Source organism: Panthera leo, chromosome A1, assembly GCF_018350215.1.
Source record: "Panthera leo isolate Ple1 chromosome A1, P.leo_Ple1_pat1.1, whole genome shotgun sequence".
NCBI lineage: Eukaryota > Metazoa > Chordata > Mammalia > Carnivora > Felidae > Panthera > Panthera leo.
Window position 1 is genome coordinate 177,662,947 of NC_056679.1, and position 14,574 is coordinate 177,677,520.

General features: G+C 55.4%; 1 protein-coding gene across 1 annotated transcript; it reads right to left on the reverse strand.

The window, feature by feature from the left end:
- Positions 1 to 10,627: 10,627 nt before the first annotated feature.
- Positions 10,628 to 12,938, reverse strand: TLX3 (T cell leukemia homeobox 3). The gene is made up of 3 exons (XM_042907301.1): positions 12,377 to 12,938; positions 11,779 to 12,022; positions 10,628 to 10,838 (listed from the first exon to the last, which is right to left on the reverse strand). Exons 1-3 carry the CDS (start codon positions 12,936 to 12,938, stop codon positions 10,628 to 10,630), a joined length of 1,017 nt encoding a protein of 338 aa, XP_042763235.1.
- Between the last annotated feature and the right edge of the window lie 1,636 nt (positions 12,939 to 14,574).

Here is a 14,574-nt window from a genome sequence, read left to right on the forward strand (position 1 = left end):
CTTAACTGACTGAGCTACCCAGGCGCCCCTAAATCTTTTTAAAAAGCTTATTTTATGCCAGGCACAGAGGATGTAAAGAAGGTAAGGAATGGCCCCTGCTGTCGTGTCACGGTAGGGACGATGGACACGGAAAGAAAGAGTGTCGTCCCTCTGGGGCCAAGAGGACAGAGCAAGGATGAGCAGGCACCAGCTCACCCAGATGAAAATGGGAGTATCCACTTGCTTGTCTGGATGCCCATTTGACTGACATCAGGTGCACAAAGGTGCAGAGGAATAATGGGGTTGTTTGCTTCGCCCGGCAGGAGTCAGCGCTGTGAAGTTTCCACTGACCTGGGTTCAAATTTGGCTCTGCTCCCCAGCTGCATAACCTGGGGCAAGGGCCTTACCCTTAGAAAGGCTTCACTTCCTGCGAAAAATGAGGAACAGGCCAGCTGTCTTCTGCCAAGTGTAGATGTCTATAAGCACATGGCACATAATACTTGGTGAATAACATTCATCCTTTTCCTAGTTCCACCTTGATCCGTCTTCCCCATAGCTTTTGAGCTAACAGCTTCCCCCTCTCTCACTGTCCTAGTCCCAGTTCATCAAAGACAATGGTGCCCCAGGAAATGTCTCTGGAGGGCTCCGGGCTGGCCCTTACTCCTCTCCTACTTTGCAGAAAACTTGGTGTCTTTCAAGTTAGAACTGGCGTTCAACGCTCATTTTATTCCGCTCCCCGCAAACGTCTTCTAAAGGCAAAGCCTCTCACCTCCAGCCAGAGCTCCCTGGAGCCCCGCAGCGCCTGAGAAATCCCCCAAACCTGGCCTCCCACAAGAGGGTCGTCCTCTCCTGACAAATCGAGCCCGAAGCTGTTAAGATCTTTTCTGTTAGAACTTTTTAACGGTGTCATAAATCTTTTATTAACATTTGGTATTATACTAATTAAAACTGTTCTCTGTATGTATTATTAATTTCCTTAGCACTTCTTGCTGGGGTGACGTTTTTAGCCAGCTAAGCAGAATGTAGCACAGTAAATAAGAAGAAACTCATTTCCAGACAATTAGCCTTGCAGAAAAATAAGTTGGTTAATGGAAGGCATGATGATTACAAATTTTACCTAAATAAACAGGGTATCTTAATGGTAACTCTTCAAGCTAAGTAAACAGATTGGGGTGGTAATGTCCTAAGCAATACTTAAATGTAACAGTTTAATAAATTGGTAAATTACTCATTTCATCTTAGAACAAAATGGTAATACTGTAGTAATAACCTAGTATATATTCCGTAAATATGAAGCATTATCACTTTAGCTCTGTAGAAATCACCACAGTGATATGTCAGCATTGATCTAAAACTGCAGCATTTTATCTCAAGTTTATTACCCATTTTTGAGAATCGCTGAGATTTTCAGAGCATAATGGCAATAAAAGAAGAATTTAAAAAGCGCTTTAATGTGCATAAGTTAATCAGAGGTATCCTCGGGGGGAAAAGGAAATTTGGTAAAACATGAATTATAAGCATCATTTAAACTTACTTTGGACACTAGAGATAATAAATGGCACCATAATTTAGAAACAGCTTTTAACATCAATGACGGTAAGTACCACTTTACTGTTCATAAGAATTGCAGAGCAATGGTGCTGAGGCCAATTTTATTAGCCATTTTTTTCTTTATAAAAGCAATCCAGCCCTTTCCACAACTGAGGAGACAGGAACAAGAGTTACGTGCTAATATGCAAAATGCATTTAAGTTTTTTGAAATAGAGAGTAATAAATTGTGCCAAAAGATAGAGTCTGGAGACAAATGAATGATCATTTAAAAAGGATAAGGCGCTCTCAGAGTTTACATATTTGGGGAAACTTGATAAAAAAAAAAAAGCCAACAAATTGTTCATACATTTTCCCATTTGCCAAAGCATGTGGTGTGCTTTCAGATCCACGAGATGAAGCCATAAATCCCAGCGATTGGGAGATGCTGCAACAGAAATATATTTTTGTAAATTGTTGCCATTGACAAATCATTTTTAAACCATATAAAGTGCAGGTTCAACTTTCTCTTCATGGTGCCCTTCCTGCAGAGAAGCCTCAGACTCTGACCTCTGCTTACCAAGCACAGCCCGACAGGGTGGGGCTGCCGGCTGCCACTCAGCTCAAGCCGAGCAGCTCAAGCTGTGGGTGGGAAGGTCGCCAGGACTCACTGAACCACCTACTAAGTGCCCGGTGTGCTGAGCCTTATGGGGCCCAGGAGAAGCTTGTCTGGGACGGTGCATGGCAAGGTGGGCAAAACCTGGCTGACGTGGAAGAAACAAATCCAAGACGTCAGCCCAGACTTTGACCTTCAGGACTTAGTAACTCCAGGCTGAAGGTCTTCTGCTTGTCACCTGATGAATTTGAGGAAAAAACAAAACAATCCACCTTGCTTGATCTTTAATTCTTGGATGTCATATCGAGGAACACAGATGCCCTCTCCCCTGCTTTTGAACAGGAAGTTATAAAGGGGCTTAGGGTCTTCCTCAGAAGCAGCTCCTTCTGGAGTAGGTGGGGGTAGACTTCAATAATGCAGCGGGGAAGGAGGCAAAGAGAGGGGAGAGGAGAAGATGAAGGCAATGAGGGCAGCTCCCAGCAAGGCTCTTTGCTGTGTAGTTGCAGGCAGAGAGCAGGCCTGCAGGCCTTTTGTCCACCCCAACCCCAGCTTATCTATTTACGTTCATCTTACCTCCAGACGCTTCATCACTGTCTGCTCACAATCTATCACTGACACTCCCTCCCTCAGAGAGAGCCCAGGAAATAGCAAGTTTGCCTGGCCGCTTTGTGGGAAAAGCCACGAGGCTTTTCATGTTTCGTGTGAAAACTACACCTTCCATAACCATGGCTGTCCCATCTCCATAGAGCATTCCAACTTTGGCCGAAGACTTCGGCTCCTGAAACAGAGTAGAGCATCCTGGGCTAGTAGATAGAGAACCGCTGTAGTCAGAGAGCTATGTGACCTTGGACAAATGCATGTTAAAGTCACTGAGCCTTAGTTTTCTCATCTGTAAAATGGGGTTTCAAAACTGTTTTATAAGATTATTGTGAGGATCAAGTAAGAAAATACATGTGATGTATTGAGCAGGGTGCTTCACACATGGTAGGCACTCAGCACATATTGGGTTTCTCCCCTCTGTGGAGGCTGAACGTCTGGATTCCACTCCACCTTCTGCTGGACATTGGTAAGTTATTCGACACCCCCGAACTCAAATTTCTTGTCGTCAAAATGGGATCTACTTTCTAGGTTTGTTTTAACAGTTAGATGAGATCACTTGTGTAAAATGCTTAGTCCACAGCCTGGCCCACAGTAGATGTTCTGGAAATGCTACTTAACTGTTGTTATTTAATAAACATGGAGTGAGCAGTCACAGTGTGCCCAACATCAGCAACCCAAGTAAACAGAAACCCCAGAATACAGCAGAGAAGCTGGTTACTCTTACTTAGAATAATCTAGATTTTCAACCGTCTAGAAGATTCTGCGTTGGGGAGATATTGCACAGACTGGGTGAGTCAGGGCTCTAAACTCTGACATAACTGGGTTTGAATTCTAGCTCCATCACTTAATGTCTGACCCTGAGCAAGCGACTTGTCTTTGAGTTTGCTTTCTCTCTGGGAGGAGAGCAAGAATAATTTATCTTGTGAAAATTTATCTACCACTGATAATAAGTATAGTAAATGTACCACAGTGCCTATTGTGCATCAGGCTCCTGGTGAAATGCTCGATGGATTGTGTCACTTAATCCTCAAACAACCTTGCGAGGAAGATCTATCCTTACAAAGTACAGACTAACTAGGACACTGAAGCTCAGAGAGGCAAGGTTACTTGTCCAAGGCCACACAGCTGGTGAGTGGTAAAACTGGGACTTTAACCCAGTCCAGTTAAAGCTCCATACATGCTGTGGGCACTTTGGTAGATTCGGTACAGGCACACGTGTGGTTTGTCTCCTGCATTATGCTACCTCTCTTCCTTGACCAGAAGTCCTCAGGGTCTAGCAGCTGAGGGCTACATCATGGCTCATTAGCACCCATGGGGGGTTCATTAGAAACTGTTAGTTAGCCTGGGCTTGGGGAGAGGGCAGTGGAAGATGCCTGAATCCCTTAGGGATTCCCTAAGGTGGAAGGGTCTTCCCTTCAGTGCCTTTCAACCACCTTTAGGTGGCTCAAAACAGCAATAACAGTTTACAGTCCTCTTGCAAACACAACCCAGAATATTCTGGTTTGTATCTGAAGTTGTTTAGGGATGATGATTTTCAAAGCGGTCAGAATTCCCTCTGGCAGTCATGAAGACATTGGCTTTAATAACAAGGAGGTTTGAGGGACGTTTTTGGGTAAAAGCCAATGAGCTGGACTCAGTCCATAAGGGTTAAAGTCCTGGCATCATAGGATTTAGGGATGCCGTGTTACTCTACACAGTCTCAGTTTCCTCATCTGTAAAATGGGGATTACAGTAGTACCTATCTCCTAGGGTCCTTATAAAGAAGTGCCTTCTGGAGGTAGATGGGGATAGACTCCAGAGATTGTGCAGATGTTCCATCAGATGGAAGCTGCTAGGCCCTCTCAGCCTGGGCTTGGGATCCACCATGGGAGAGTACAGGTGGCTATAGTTCTGAGGGGACTCCAGGAGTTGGGGACTAGGTGTAGGGCCCCATCCCTGCTCAGAGTGTCCCCAGCCGCCCCCTCCGACAATGAACTTGAAACTATAGTCATTAATAAAGGCGACCCCTCCCAGAGCCCTCTCCCTGATTCTTCCTGGAGTTGGGTTTCCTCTCTGCTCTCCCTACCCACTGCCCCTCCCCCCCCAGTCCCATTACTTCCTAGGAACAAAAGTGTGCCAGCTGTGGCAACCGAGACAGCATATGCGAACGCGCGCTGTTTAGCACACTGGATATTCGAGGGTGCCCCTCTGAGCCCACACCTCCTTCTCCAGCCCCAGGGGCTCAGCGGGTCCTGTCTATTAGTACCCAGGAAGGCAGACCTTAGCGAGAGGATTGGGTCTTTTCCTGGAGCACTCCGTATTTTCCTGCAGGCTGCATCTCTGCTAGGAGGAAGGAGTGAATTGTTCCTGGGTTGGGGATGAAGGAGGCAAAGAACGCTCGGCTGGCGGTTGCAGGTTCCGGGCCTTCCGGAGTTTCAGCGCGTCGTGGATAAATCCATCGATCAAGAAGGCTTGATAGCGAAGCCAATATATTCCAGGTAGCGGGCCAGAGCTGGGGCCGGCTTCTTTAACATCAGGGGAGTCTGGGTCAGCACAAGTCTCTCTAATGACCCCGTGGCGGGTTGAAATGCCATGTGTGGCCAGTGGTGAGATACAGCCAGTCCTGCAGGCGGCCAGGCGTTTCAGTCCAGAGCCGAGTTTCAGCGCGAGGTGAACCTGGGCGAGTCTCCTGACTTTTCTGCTCCCCAATTTCCTTATTTGTAGGATGGGAACACAGGATTGTTCTGGGGGCTCAATGAATGGGTTGTTGGAAGGTGTAAAAATCTCCGATCAAATATTCTGTTCAAACACGTTTTTTTCTTCTTCCACCCCACCTCCTCTCCACACCAACTGGGAGCATATCAGAGGGGTCTAATAACTAACTCATTAATTGGCAGCCGGTCTGACACTTAAGAGAATAACTTTATTGGATCATTTCAACTAAAGTGAGCATCAGATATGGCCACTGATCTCAAGGTAACACGAGGATACTGACGCGTCTAACCCAATCAAGCCAGGCCCCAATTCGGGAATGACTTCTCTAACAACGACTCCACCTTTAGTGATGGCAGGAGGAATGGCCTCACTGGGGGACACTACCCTTTCTTCTCAAAGGGCAACACCTCCGATTAAACACCTACATTTTTTAGGAGGCGTTTAATTAGATTTCTGACCTATAAATATATTTTAAAATGTTTTTATTCTCATAATAAGCTGATAATCAGCTGTACCATAAGCCACGGGTTTTTATTTCCCCTGGAAGAGTCCTTAATGACTAGATAGCCCTAATTTTACACATGCGGAAACCAAAGCGCCGAGACGCAAAGCCACTAGCTCAGGGCCACACAGAAAGGGAGTGGCGGAGCTGAGTGAAGAACTTCATCCAGCTACCCGTTGGGTGGCATGGGGGAAGGCACCGATCACTGTCGAAATTCCGCGAGGAATTTGCCAGTTTCTGACCCACAAGAAATTGTGCGACTGGGAGGGCATCGCTGAGAGGAGATGCTCAAACCGAGTGTATGCTTGGAAATGTGCGGCCACGCCGCTACCGGCGGGTTTCGCATTAGGAAACCCGCCTTGGGTGTTAAGAAACCTTCACTACAGAGTGCAGGCGCCTGCACCACGCCGCCGCTCTGCGTTTCAGTTGCGGAGGCCGAGGTTGAGATTCCGGCCAAGGTTCCCAGGAACCTTCAGTGCGGTAGCAACCTAGGCCGGATCTGGGGTCTAGCGGTCTCGGCGGAAGATCGGAGGCCCTGTTCTGAGGCCCCTAACCCGGAGCGCCTCGCCAGACCGCGGCACAACAGACGCTCGCGCTCCGCTGCAGCACCGGCCTCGGCCGCCGAAAAGGCGCAGCTGGCGGTCGGCCCGGCCTGCACAAGGCCGCGTTCTTCGGCCGCAGGTTTTCGAGAAGCGCCGCAGGCCCCGGCAGGCCACGAAAAGTTGCCCGGCCCAGGGGCGCAGTGGGGCCTCCGGGGTCTCACCGCGTAGCTGGGAGCGGCCGAAGCTAAGTCTTTCCGCTCCTGCTGGGAGGGCAAATATGCACAAGCCTGGGGAGGCAAGAGGCGCTGGGCGCCCTTGGAACGCGCCCAGTCCAGCCCGGGCGGGAAGGTCCTTTTAGCTCCACTGATAACTCCCGGCCTCGTGTCCGGGTGGCTGCAGGTGTCCCGTAGGCCGCCTCCCCAGCCTTCACTAGGCTAAGTCTCCCTTTCCTCTCAAGTATTAGAGTGCTTGGTTTGGGGAAAAGAGATCGAGGGGTCCGCAGCAGCCGCGCGCCCCAGAACTAATTTCTGAACTTCTTTGAGGCTTCGTTTTTCCAACGGCAAAGTGATGCGGGGCATCCACACCCCGCAGAAATGTGTGGGTCATGGTAAACCACACTGCATGCAAAGCTTGCTGTCCCTGGCCGGTGCTGTACAGGTTTTTGCTGAAGGGGAATCGTTTCCACTTGAGGGACGCGAGAGGGTAGCCCCAGAGCTAGTGTCTGTCTGTTCTTGTGACCGGCCGTGTCCCCCCAGACTCTACTGGCTTTGGGGCCTCCCGGGGATAGTTGAGCACAGCCTAACTCCTAGCCTCTGGACCGTCAGCCTCGCCCTTCTTGGCTTGGGGCGCAGGCATCCCTGCCTGCGGGTGTGCCCCCCGAAACCAGAGCACGAGGAGAGCGCGCGCGCGCACGCGCGCGCTAACAGTCTGCGCAGGCCGACAAGCTGCCTCGTGCCTCCCAGTGCGGCATCTGTAAAATGGGTGTGGCTTTAGAGACACTTGAACCGAGCACGGGGAAGGGCAGCGAGTCCAAGTCTTCAGCCTTCACGCAGAGGCCTGCTGCTTCTCGTCCTTAATTCCCTCCGCGGTGGGGCTGGACATCCACACGCACCCGCTGCCTTTGGAGCCTCTGTGGCTTCCTTGGGCACAGGTGGGTCTTAGATTTGGGAGCAGATCGCCAAGGAACCGTTCATGTGGGCTTCTCAGCCTACTCCAGATTCTCTTTCCCCTACACTCAACCTTAAGGGCGCCTGACTGATCTGGATATGTGTGCGCCCAGACTGCCCGGGAGGGCCGTGAGGAGTGGGAGCTCTTAACAGGGCGTCAAGGGGCTCCAGTCCCGCAGCCACAGTGGAAATAACCTCCAGGCTTTGCACGTCCACAGGAGGGGGTTAGGCACTAAACACCCTTGCCAGCTTAGCAATCTATCCTTCCCTTTGGGGGCGCCCACACTGCTCTGGGTGGGCGTGAGTGAGCCACAGTCCCCAACCAGCCCCACACCAGTGGGCTCAGCACCCTAACTCAGAGGGACTCCTAGTCAGTCTCTGGCTGGGGAAGGTTTGGCTGGGGGCAAGCGCTCAGAGAGGACGCAAGCCCCAGAAGCACCCGGAGAGGAAAAAACTGATGTCCCTGAGAGCCGAAGCAAGACTAGGTGCCCATCCCTGGGGCTTGTCTGAACGCTGACCCCAGGTGAGCCTCTGGGTCAGAGACCTTTTGCTCAAATCAAGGCAGCAGAGGGAAAGAAAATGACGTGTGTGTGTGCCCCGAAAAGGCCCAAGATTCAAGGGTTAGCCTGGCAAAACAAAAATACTTTAGAGAAACAAAACCACTAAGCCTTATTATAAAGAAAAAGATTAAAAGTGAGGGAAACCGGAAGGCGACGCCAGTCTCTGAGGAAGGGGCCGCTTGGCCGGCAGAGGCAAAGAAGGTCGTTCTTAGATGCTCAAGTCCCCGGGCGGATAGCCCACATTCCCATCCCGATGGGGCGTCCATCATGCTTTTTAGCGGAGAAAAATCTTAGAAGCATTTCAGGGAAACACCAAGGGAAGGGACCTGAAGGTCTGAGTCCCTCTAGTCTCTCTCTGGGGGTGTCTGTAAGTCACCAGCGACCCGGATTCCGGGCAAGGCTTGGAGGTGGAGGCGAAGGCAGCAATGATGGGAGCCGAAGAGGTGTTTCTCAGACTACCCGCACCCCTTTCTCGAGCCCCGCCAGTGTACAGAATCCCGCAGCCCGCGTCCTGCGAAGGCGCCCAAACACGCGAGCCCCGCGGGGCGGCGCTTGGTCCGGAGGGAAGCGGCGTGATGAAGCGGGTGAGGCTGTCACAGCGCCCGAGGGACAGCCCCAGAACTGGTTAGCCTCAGGAAGCTAATGGGAGCTCGGCCAGGAGGAGGGCACGAAGGAGACGAGGAGCCAGTGACCGAGAGAAAGACAGAAGCAAAGAGATTCTGAGACCAGAAGGAGAAAGCAAAAAGGACAAGAAGAGGGAAGGAGGAAGACAGGTGAAAAAGAAACCGGGGGGGGGGGGGTGGAGAGAGAGAGGATGGACGGGAGAGTCTGAAATGGAGGGGGGGGGAAGAGACGACAAAGAAAGAGTTGGAAAAACTAAAAGCAACAGTAAACGAATTATACAGGGAAGCAAAAAACTGTAAAGGAAAAGCAAAAGTCCTAGGAACACAGAGACCAAGAGTAATGAATAGAATAGAAAATAGAGAACATCGTAGAGAAAGAAGTGGAGAGGCCAGACATAAGAAAAAATTTAAAAGACCTAATAAAAGGGAGGAACAAAAATCAGGGAGCAAGAGGAAATGTTCACGAACGCTTCGACCGTGTGTCTTGTTGGAAGGGACCACCTAACGCCCAGCGCGTGATCCAGAAATTCCCAGCTTCCGACCGGAGGTAAAGCTGGGTGAACTGGGCCTGGCTGCTTTCACACCTGGGCTTGGTGTTCCCGGCGTTCTGGGCGCCCCGCCCCTCTCGTGTGCAGTGACGCCGCCCGGGTGCGGTGACGTCACATGACGCCACGCTCCACCTGTGGTCCCACGCAACCCAAAAGGGTGCAGGTGTTCTGAATTTGTGGCCCGCACTTACTCCTCAGACGCCGAGCGTTTGGAGACCAGGAAGCGTGCCGATTCTGTGCCCACGGCCCGCCCACAGTGCGCCCAGATCCCCCATAGCCAGTCCTTGCGTCCGCCCAAGACCCGAGGCCTCACTGGAAAAAGAGGACAGTGGGCACGGGGGTGAGGGCTTCGAGTTCTTAGAAGTTCAAGGTCGCGGGGCCTCTCACCTCCTAGGTGGGCCCGGCCACTGACGACCTAACTGTTGGCCCACCCGGGGCCTGTGATCCCCAACCCTGCCTGGCGCGGGCCTGCGACCTCTGGGCCTAGAGTGCCCTTCCCACGTTCGCCCTACACCGCCGGCACCCAAACTGCCGGCGGCCGGCACGCACTGACCTGCACCGCGGATCCTCCGCGGGGCCCGGGGCCGGGGTCGGAGCTGAGGCGAAAACCGACGAAGCTTGGAGATGTGGATGCGCCCCCGTACACTGCGGCTCGGCCTCTACCGCCGAAGGGGTGGGGCGCAGGGCCGGCCTCGCCGAGCATTATTGGAACGAAAACGAAATAAAAGCGGCGTTAAGTGAAATAGCTAACTTTTTTATTAAATAAAACGACTTAAATAAAAGGAACGGAAAAGGAGAGGAGTGGACCCAGCCTAAACGCAGGGTGCCCCAGCCCTGGCGCTCCCCCCCAGCCACCTGGTCGGCCGCCCCTCCTCTAGCGGCCCCCGCGGGGGAAGCAGGTGGCCGGTTTCTAAAGAAAAAAGCCAAAACTTTTATTATTTACACGTTTGGGCAAAAGTACAAAGTATAATACAGGCGCCCGGCCCGGGGGGGTGCGGGCGAGGGGCGGAGAAACGTAAGGCGCTTTCTTTGTCAGGCCCGGGCCTGGGGCGGGACTGGGCGCGGGGCGGGGGCTCGGATTGTGCAGCCGCGCGGAGCCCGGGCCCAGCCCCCCTCCGCGGCCGGCGGGGATGCGGCCGCGCCCCGGGGCCTACTGGAGCTCGGAGGCCCCTGTCCCTCTCGGCCTCGGGTCCCCCCAGCCCGGCTGGGGGCCCGGGGCGCCCCGCCTGGTGGGGGCGGCGATCCTTGGCGATCCTTGGCGATCCGTGGCTCACACCAGAGAAGTGACGGCGGGGACCTTGGAGCTGTCCTCCTCCCAGGGCTGCAGATTCTGCAGAGCAAACAGCGACGAGTTGTGCAGACAGAGAGGGTCGGGCTGGATGGAGTCGTTGAGGCTCTTTTGGAAGGCGTCGTGTTGCAGCTGCAGCATGAGCCGGCTCGCCTGCTGCCGCTCCGCCTCCCGCTCCTCCGCCGTCTGCCGCCTGCACCGGGGGAGGGAGAGGGACAGCACCGTCATGCACCCGGCACTGCGGGGCCGCCGGCGGGGCCCCAGCCCTCCCGGGAGCGGAGGCCAGCCGGGAGCCTCGAGGCGCAGGACCCGTCTGCACCCCTGCTGGCGCTGTGCGCCCGAGGCCCGCGCGTCCGGGGAGTGGGTTGGCATCGTTTATTTTTGTTGTGTGCCGGGCGGTCGTGGGGAGGGGACTCCGCCCGCCGCCCACCTGCACGTCCGCGTATTGTGGCTTCGCCAACAACAAAGATGTTTCTTTTGCGGGACAACAAGGGCAGGGCATGCGTGTAACTGACTCAGCCCTGCGGGCAGTCGGGACGCTAGGGTTCGCGGGTGGGAGGGCTGGCTCTGCACTGCCCGCGCGGTGTCCCTGGGCCAGGTCAGCCTCATCCAGTTCTCCCAGGCCCTTCTCGAACCTCTCTTCCAAAACGCGATCGCTTCGCCGTTCACGGGTTGTATGGAAATAGGGATCGGATAAAAACGGGGCTGGAGTCAGGATGGGGAGCCACAGGGGGAACACGGAGCCCGCGCGGACTGTCGGAGATCCGAGAGGGCTGGTGGGAGGGAGAAGGAAAGTACGAGAGACCCAAGGGTGGGGGGTGGGGTGGATGCTGGTGAAGGTGCAGGTGAGAGGAAACTAAGCGGCCCCAGAAGCGGAAGAAAACACGGAGAGTTGGAGAGGCGCACGAGAGCGATACAGGGATGGGAATGGAGGAGAAGCCGAGGCGCGAGAGAGTGGGGAGAGAAACAGGCCGGCGGGAAGGAGACAAGGGAGATAAAATTTGGGAAGGAGTGGGAAGGCGCAGCCCTGGGAGGGCGGGTAGCGGGTAGCACAGAATGGGGAGAGCGCGAGGCTGCGGCGGGGGGCAAGGTGAAGGGCGGGTGCAAGACGGGCTGAGCCGGGCCTCTCTCACCGCCATTTGGTCCTCCGGTTTTGGAACCAGGTCTTGACCTGCGCGTCCGTCATTTTGAGGGACTTGGCGAGCGCCGCCCTCTCGGCGGAGGCCAGGTACTTCTGGCGGTGGAAGCGCTTTTCCAGCTCGCAGATCTGCACCCGAGAAAAGGACGTGCGCGGCTTCTTACGCTTGGGCGGTGTCCTGTTCTGGTAAGGGTGGCCGATGCGCCGGGTCACGGTGAAGGGCGTGAGCGCCGCCGCCGCTGCGGAGACACACGAGGCCCCCTTAAGCCCAGCCCGGCTCGATTGCCTTTCAGGCCCCACGCGGACCCCGTGCCGCCCGGTTGGGCGCAGGGTGCTCCGCTATTTCGTTGGTCCCCCGCGTCCCCAGCGGCACCAAGCCGGTTGGGAGATACTCCCCTCTTCCCCTGGGCGTAGGCTTATTTCCCCGAAACGCCCTGATTTTCCTCCCCCTACGGTAGCCCGGGGCCCCGGGCACTAAGGCCTCCGTCGCGCTTGGGCCTCCGGAATCGTTTCCCGGAGTGGAGCACCTAGGGCGCGGCGCCTCTGGCCCCGGGAGGGCCAAGGCCCGGCGCTTGTTCGCTCGCCCTGCTCACCTGTGAAGCGGTCTTTCACGAAGCGGCGGCTGCTCTCCATCCAGGGAAAATTGAGGCCGCCCAGGCTGGAGACCGTGGGCACGGAGGGCATGGCGGGCAGCGCGCTAGGCAGAGGCGGTGGCACGGCCCCGGGCAGCGGCCTGTGCGCTGGCACTCGGATCACTCCGGCGGGCGCCAGGCTCAGGTTGACACTGTAAGATCCCGGGTCCTCGAAGGGCGCGCCGAGGCCGGCAAAGGAGGCGGGCAGAGACGGGTATGTGGCGCCCGGACGGCCCCCGGGGGGCCCTCCCAGGTAGCTGGCGCCGTCGGGGCCCCGCGGGGCCGGTGCGCTGTCCTGGTCCGGGCTGTTGAGGATCTGGTCGATGCCGAAGCTGATGGGCTCGTGCGGGTGCGGGGTCTGCGCGCTGGCGGGCGCCTCCATCCTGGGCGGGCGGAAGGGCTGGGCTGGGCTGGGCGGGGAGGCGGCTGGGTCCCTGTTACGGCGCGGCCATGGAGCGCCCGGCGCCTCTCGTTGCACTGAAACTTTGCCAAGAGTGCGCGGGCCCGACAGGCTCTGTGTCATCTTTCTTGAACCGAACCTGGAGTTTCCGCTGCTAATTCCTCTCCCGCCGCAGCCATTGGCTGCGATCAACAAGCCTCTCTCCTCCCATTGGCTCCCGGCTTTCAATAAAGGCCTAATTCATGGAAATAGGAGCTTAGGGACTGTTCCAAGGTGACATCATTTTAACAAACGAACAATAGGTCAAATTTATTAGCCGGGATAATGGGCGGCGGATATTAGCGCCCGAACCGCAGCCTCCCAAACCCGAAATCTAACGAAGCTGCAATTAGCAGACGCTCCCCGCTCCTCCCGGCCGGGGCCGCTTCCCCGGCCGCAGCGCGGGGCGGGCCAGGGCGCTCTGCCGGTGAGATTGCCTCTTGCTGAGGGGGGTTTCGTTTTCTTCCAAATTTTGTCATCTGGGCAAAAACCAAACCATGCGAATCCTCTCCATTGCAATGGAGTGGCAAGTCCGGAATGACCCTGTGGAATCCGCGGAAGCGTCTTGGACTCTCCACCGCCGCGGGAGCAACGAAAGGAGCGCACTACCCCGCACGAGCTCCGCGCTCCCAGCGCGCCGCGTGAGGGGAGCCCGCCGCGTGTGCCGCGCTCCCGAGGACACCGACCCGCGTGGGGAGAATTCGCCCCCGCTCGGGCCACTTTGGAGGCAGTCGCCGGCTCCCGCCAGGCGGACCGAGGTGTGACCCCCCCGAAGCCCACGCGTGCCTGGCCCAGCTGGTCTAGGGACCCAGGGTCCCCCGGTGGGGAGCGGGGATCCAGCCCCTCGAAATTCGTTGCAGGATGGACGGGACTATGGTCGCGCGTGGGGACCCGCCCGTGGCACGGCAGGTGTGGGGATCGGGGTGCCCGAGAGGCAAGGCGCAGAGGCTGTTCATCTTTTAAGAGCGGGATTTCTTTGGGTAACGGGGGCTGCGAGCCCCTCCCGCTCCCGGCCAGCCTGAGTGTTGAACCGCTCCCTCCCTGCTCCGCTCACGCTCTCAGGGACTGTCAAGGCGGGTCGAGGGGCACCATGGACAGGACAGGACCGTACGCCGAGAGGTCACCCCCAGCGCCAGCCTCAGCTGTCTCCCCTGGAGGAGACATACAGAATCGTTTTCTACTCGCGAATTCTAAAATCGTTAGGTGCAAACTGACTGCTGCACCCCTGGCCAGGCCCCTCTCGCTCTCCCTGTCTTGCGGACGTGGTGAGAGCTCTGATAGGCGGTTGGCCAGAAGAGTGTTCACATTGGGTCGGTCACTTTCTAGTTCAGTGACCTTGGGCAAGTGACTTCATATCTTTGGGCTTGGTTTTCTCGTTTATAAAATGGGCCACGCGTGCATTGCGGGATTGTCGTAAGTCTTGCGTGAGATATTGAGAGAAGGTAGGTAGGGCTTAGGGCCTGGCACACAGTAGGCACTGAGGGGCTGTGGCTGCCCTCCCACTCCCACCCGCAACGTGATGGTTGACGTATTATTCTGATGGTTCTTGTTTATCTGTTTGCAGTTTTAGGTTATTTGCAGAGGCTCAGTATCTTGAACACAAACATGTTATTTATTTGTCTATCTGCAGGGTCAGTCTTAGAGGACCAGGAAAGGTGGGAGGCAGCATGTTGGGGGTTCTTCCTAATAATCTACCCCCAGTAGCTCAGAGGTTTCAAGA

Excerpts from the sequence above, each read along its gene's own strand:
- TLX3 (XM_042907301.1), bottom strand. The coding sequence starts at position 12,938 with ATGACACAGAGCCTGTCGGGCCCGCGCACTCTTGGCAAAGTTTCAGTG. Across the intron at positions 12,023-12,376 it reads CGTGAAAGACCGCTTCACAG|CGGCGGCGGCGCTCACGCCC; the intron begins GTGAGCAGGGCG and ends GTGTCTCCGCAG. Across the intron at positions 10,839-11,778 it reads AACCGGAGGACCAAATGGCG|GCGGCAGACGGCGGAGGAGC; the intron begins GTGAGAGAGGCC and ends CCCCCGGTGCAG.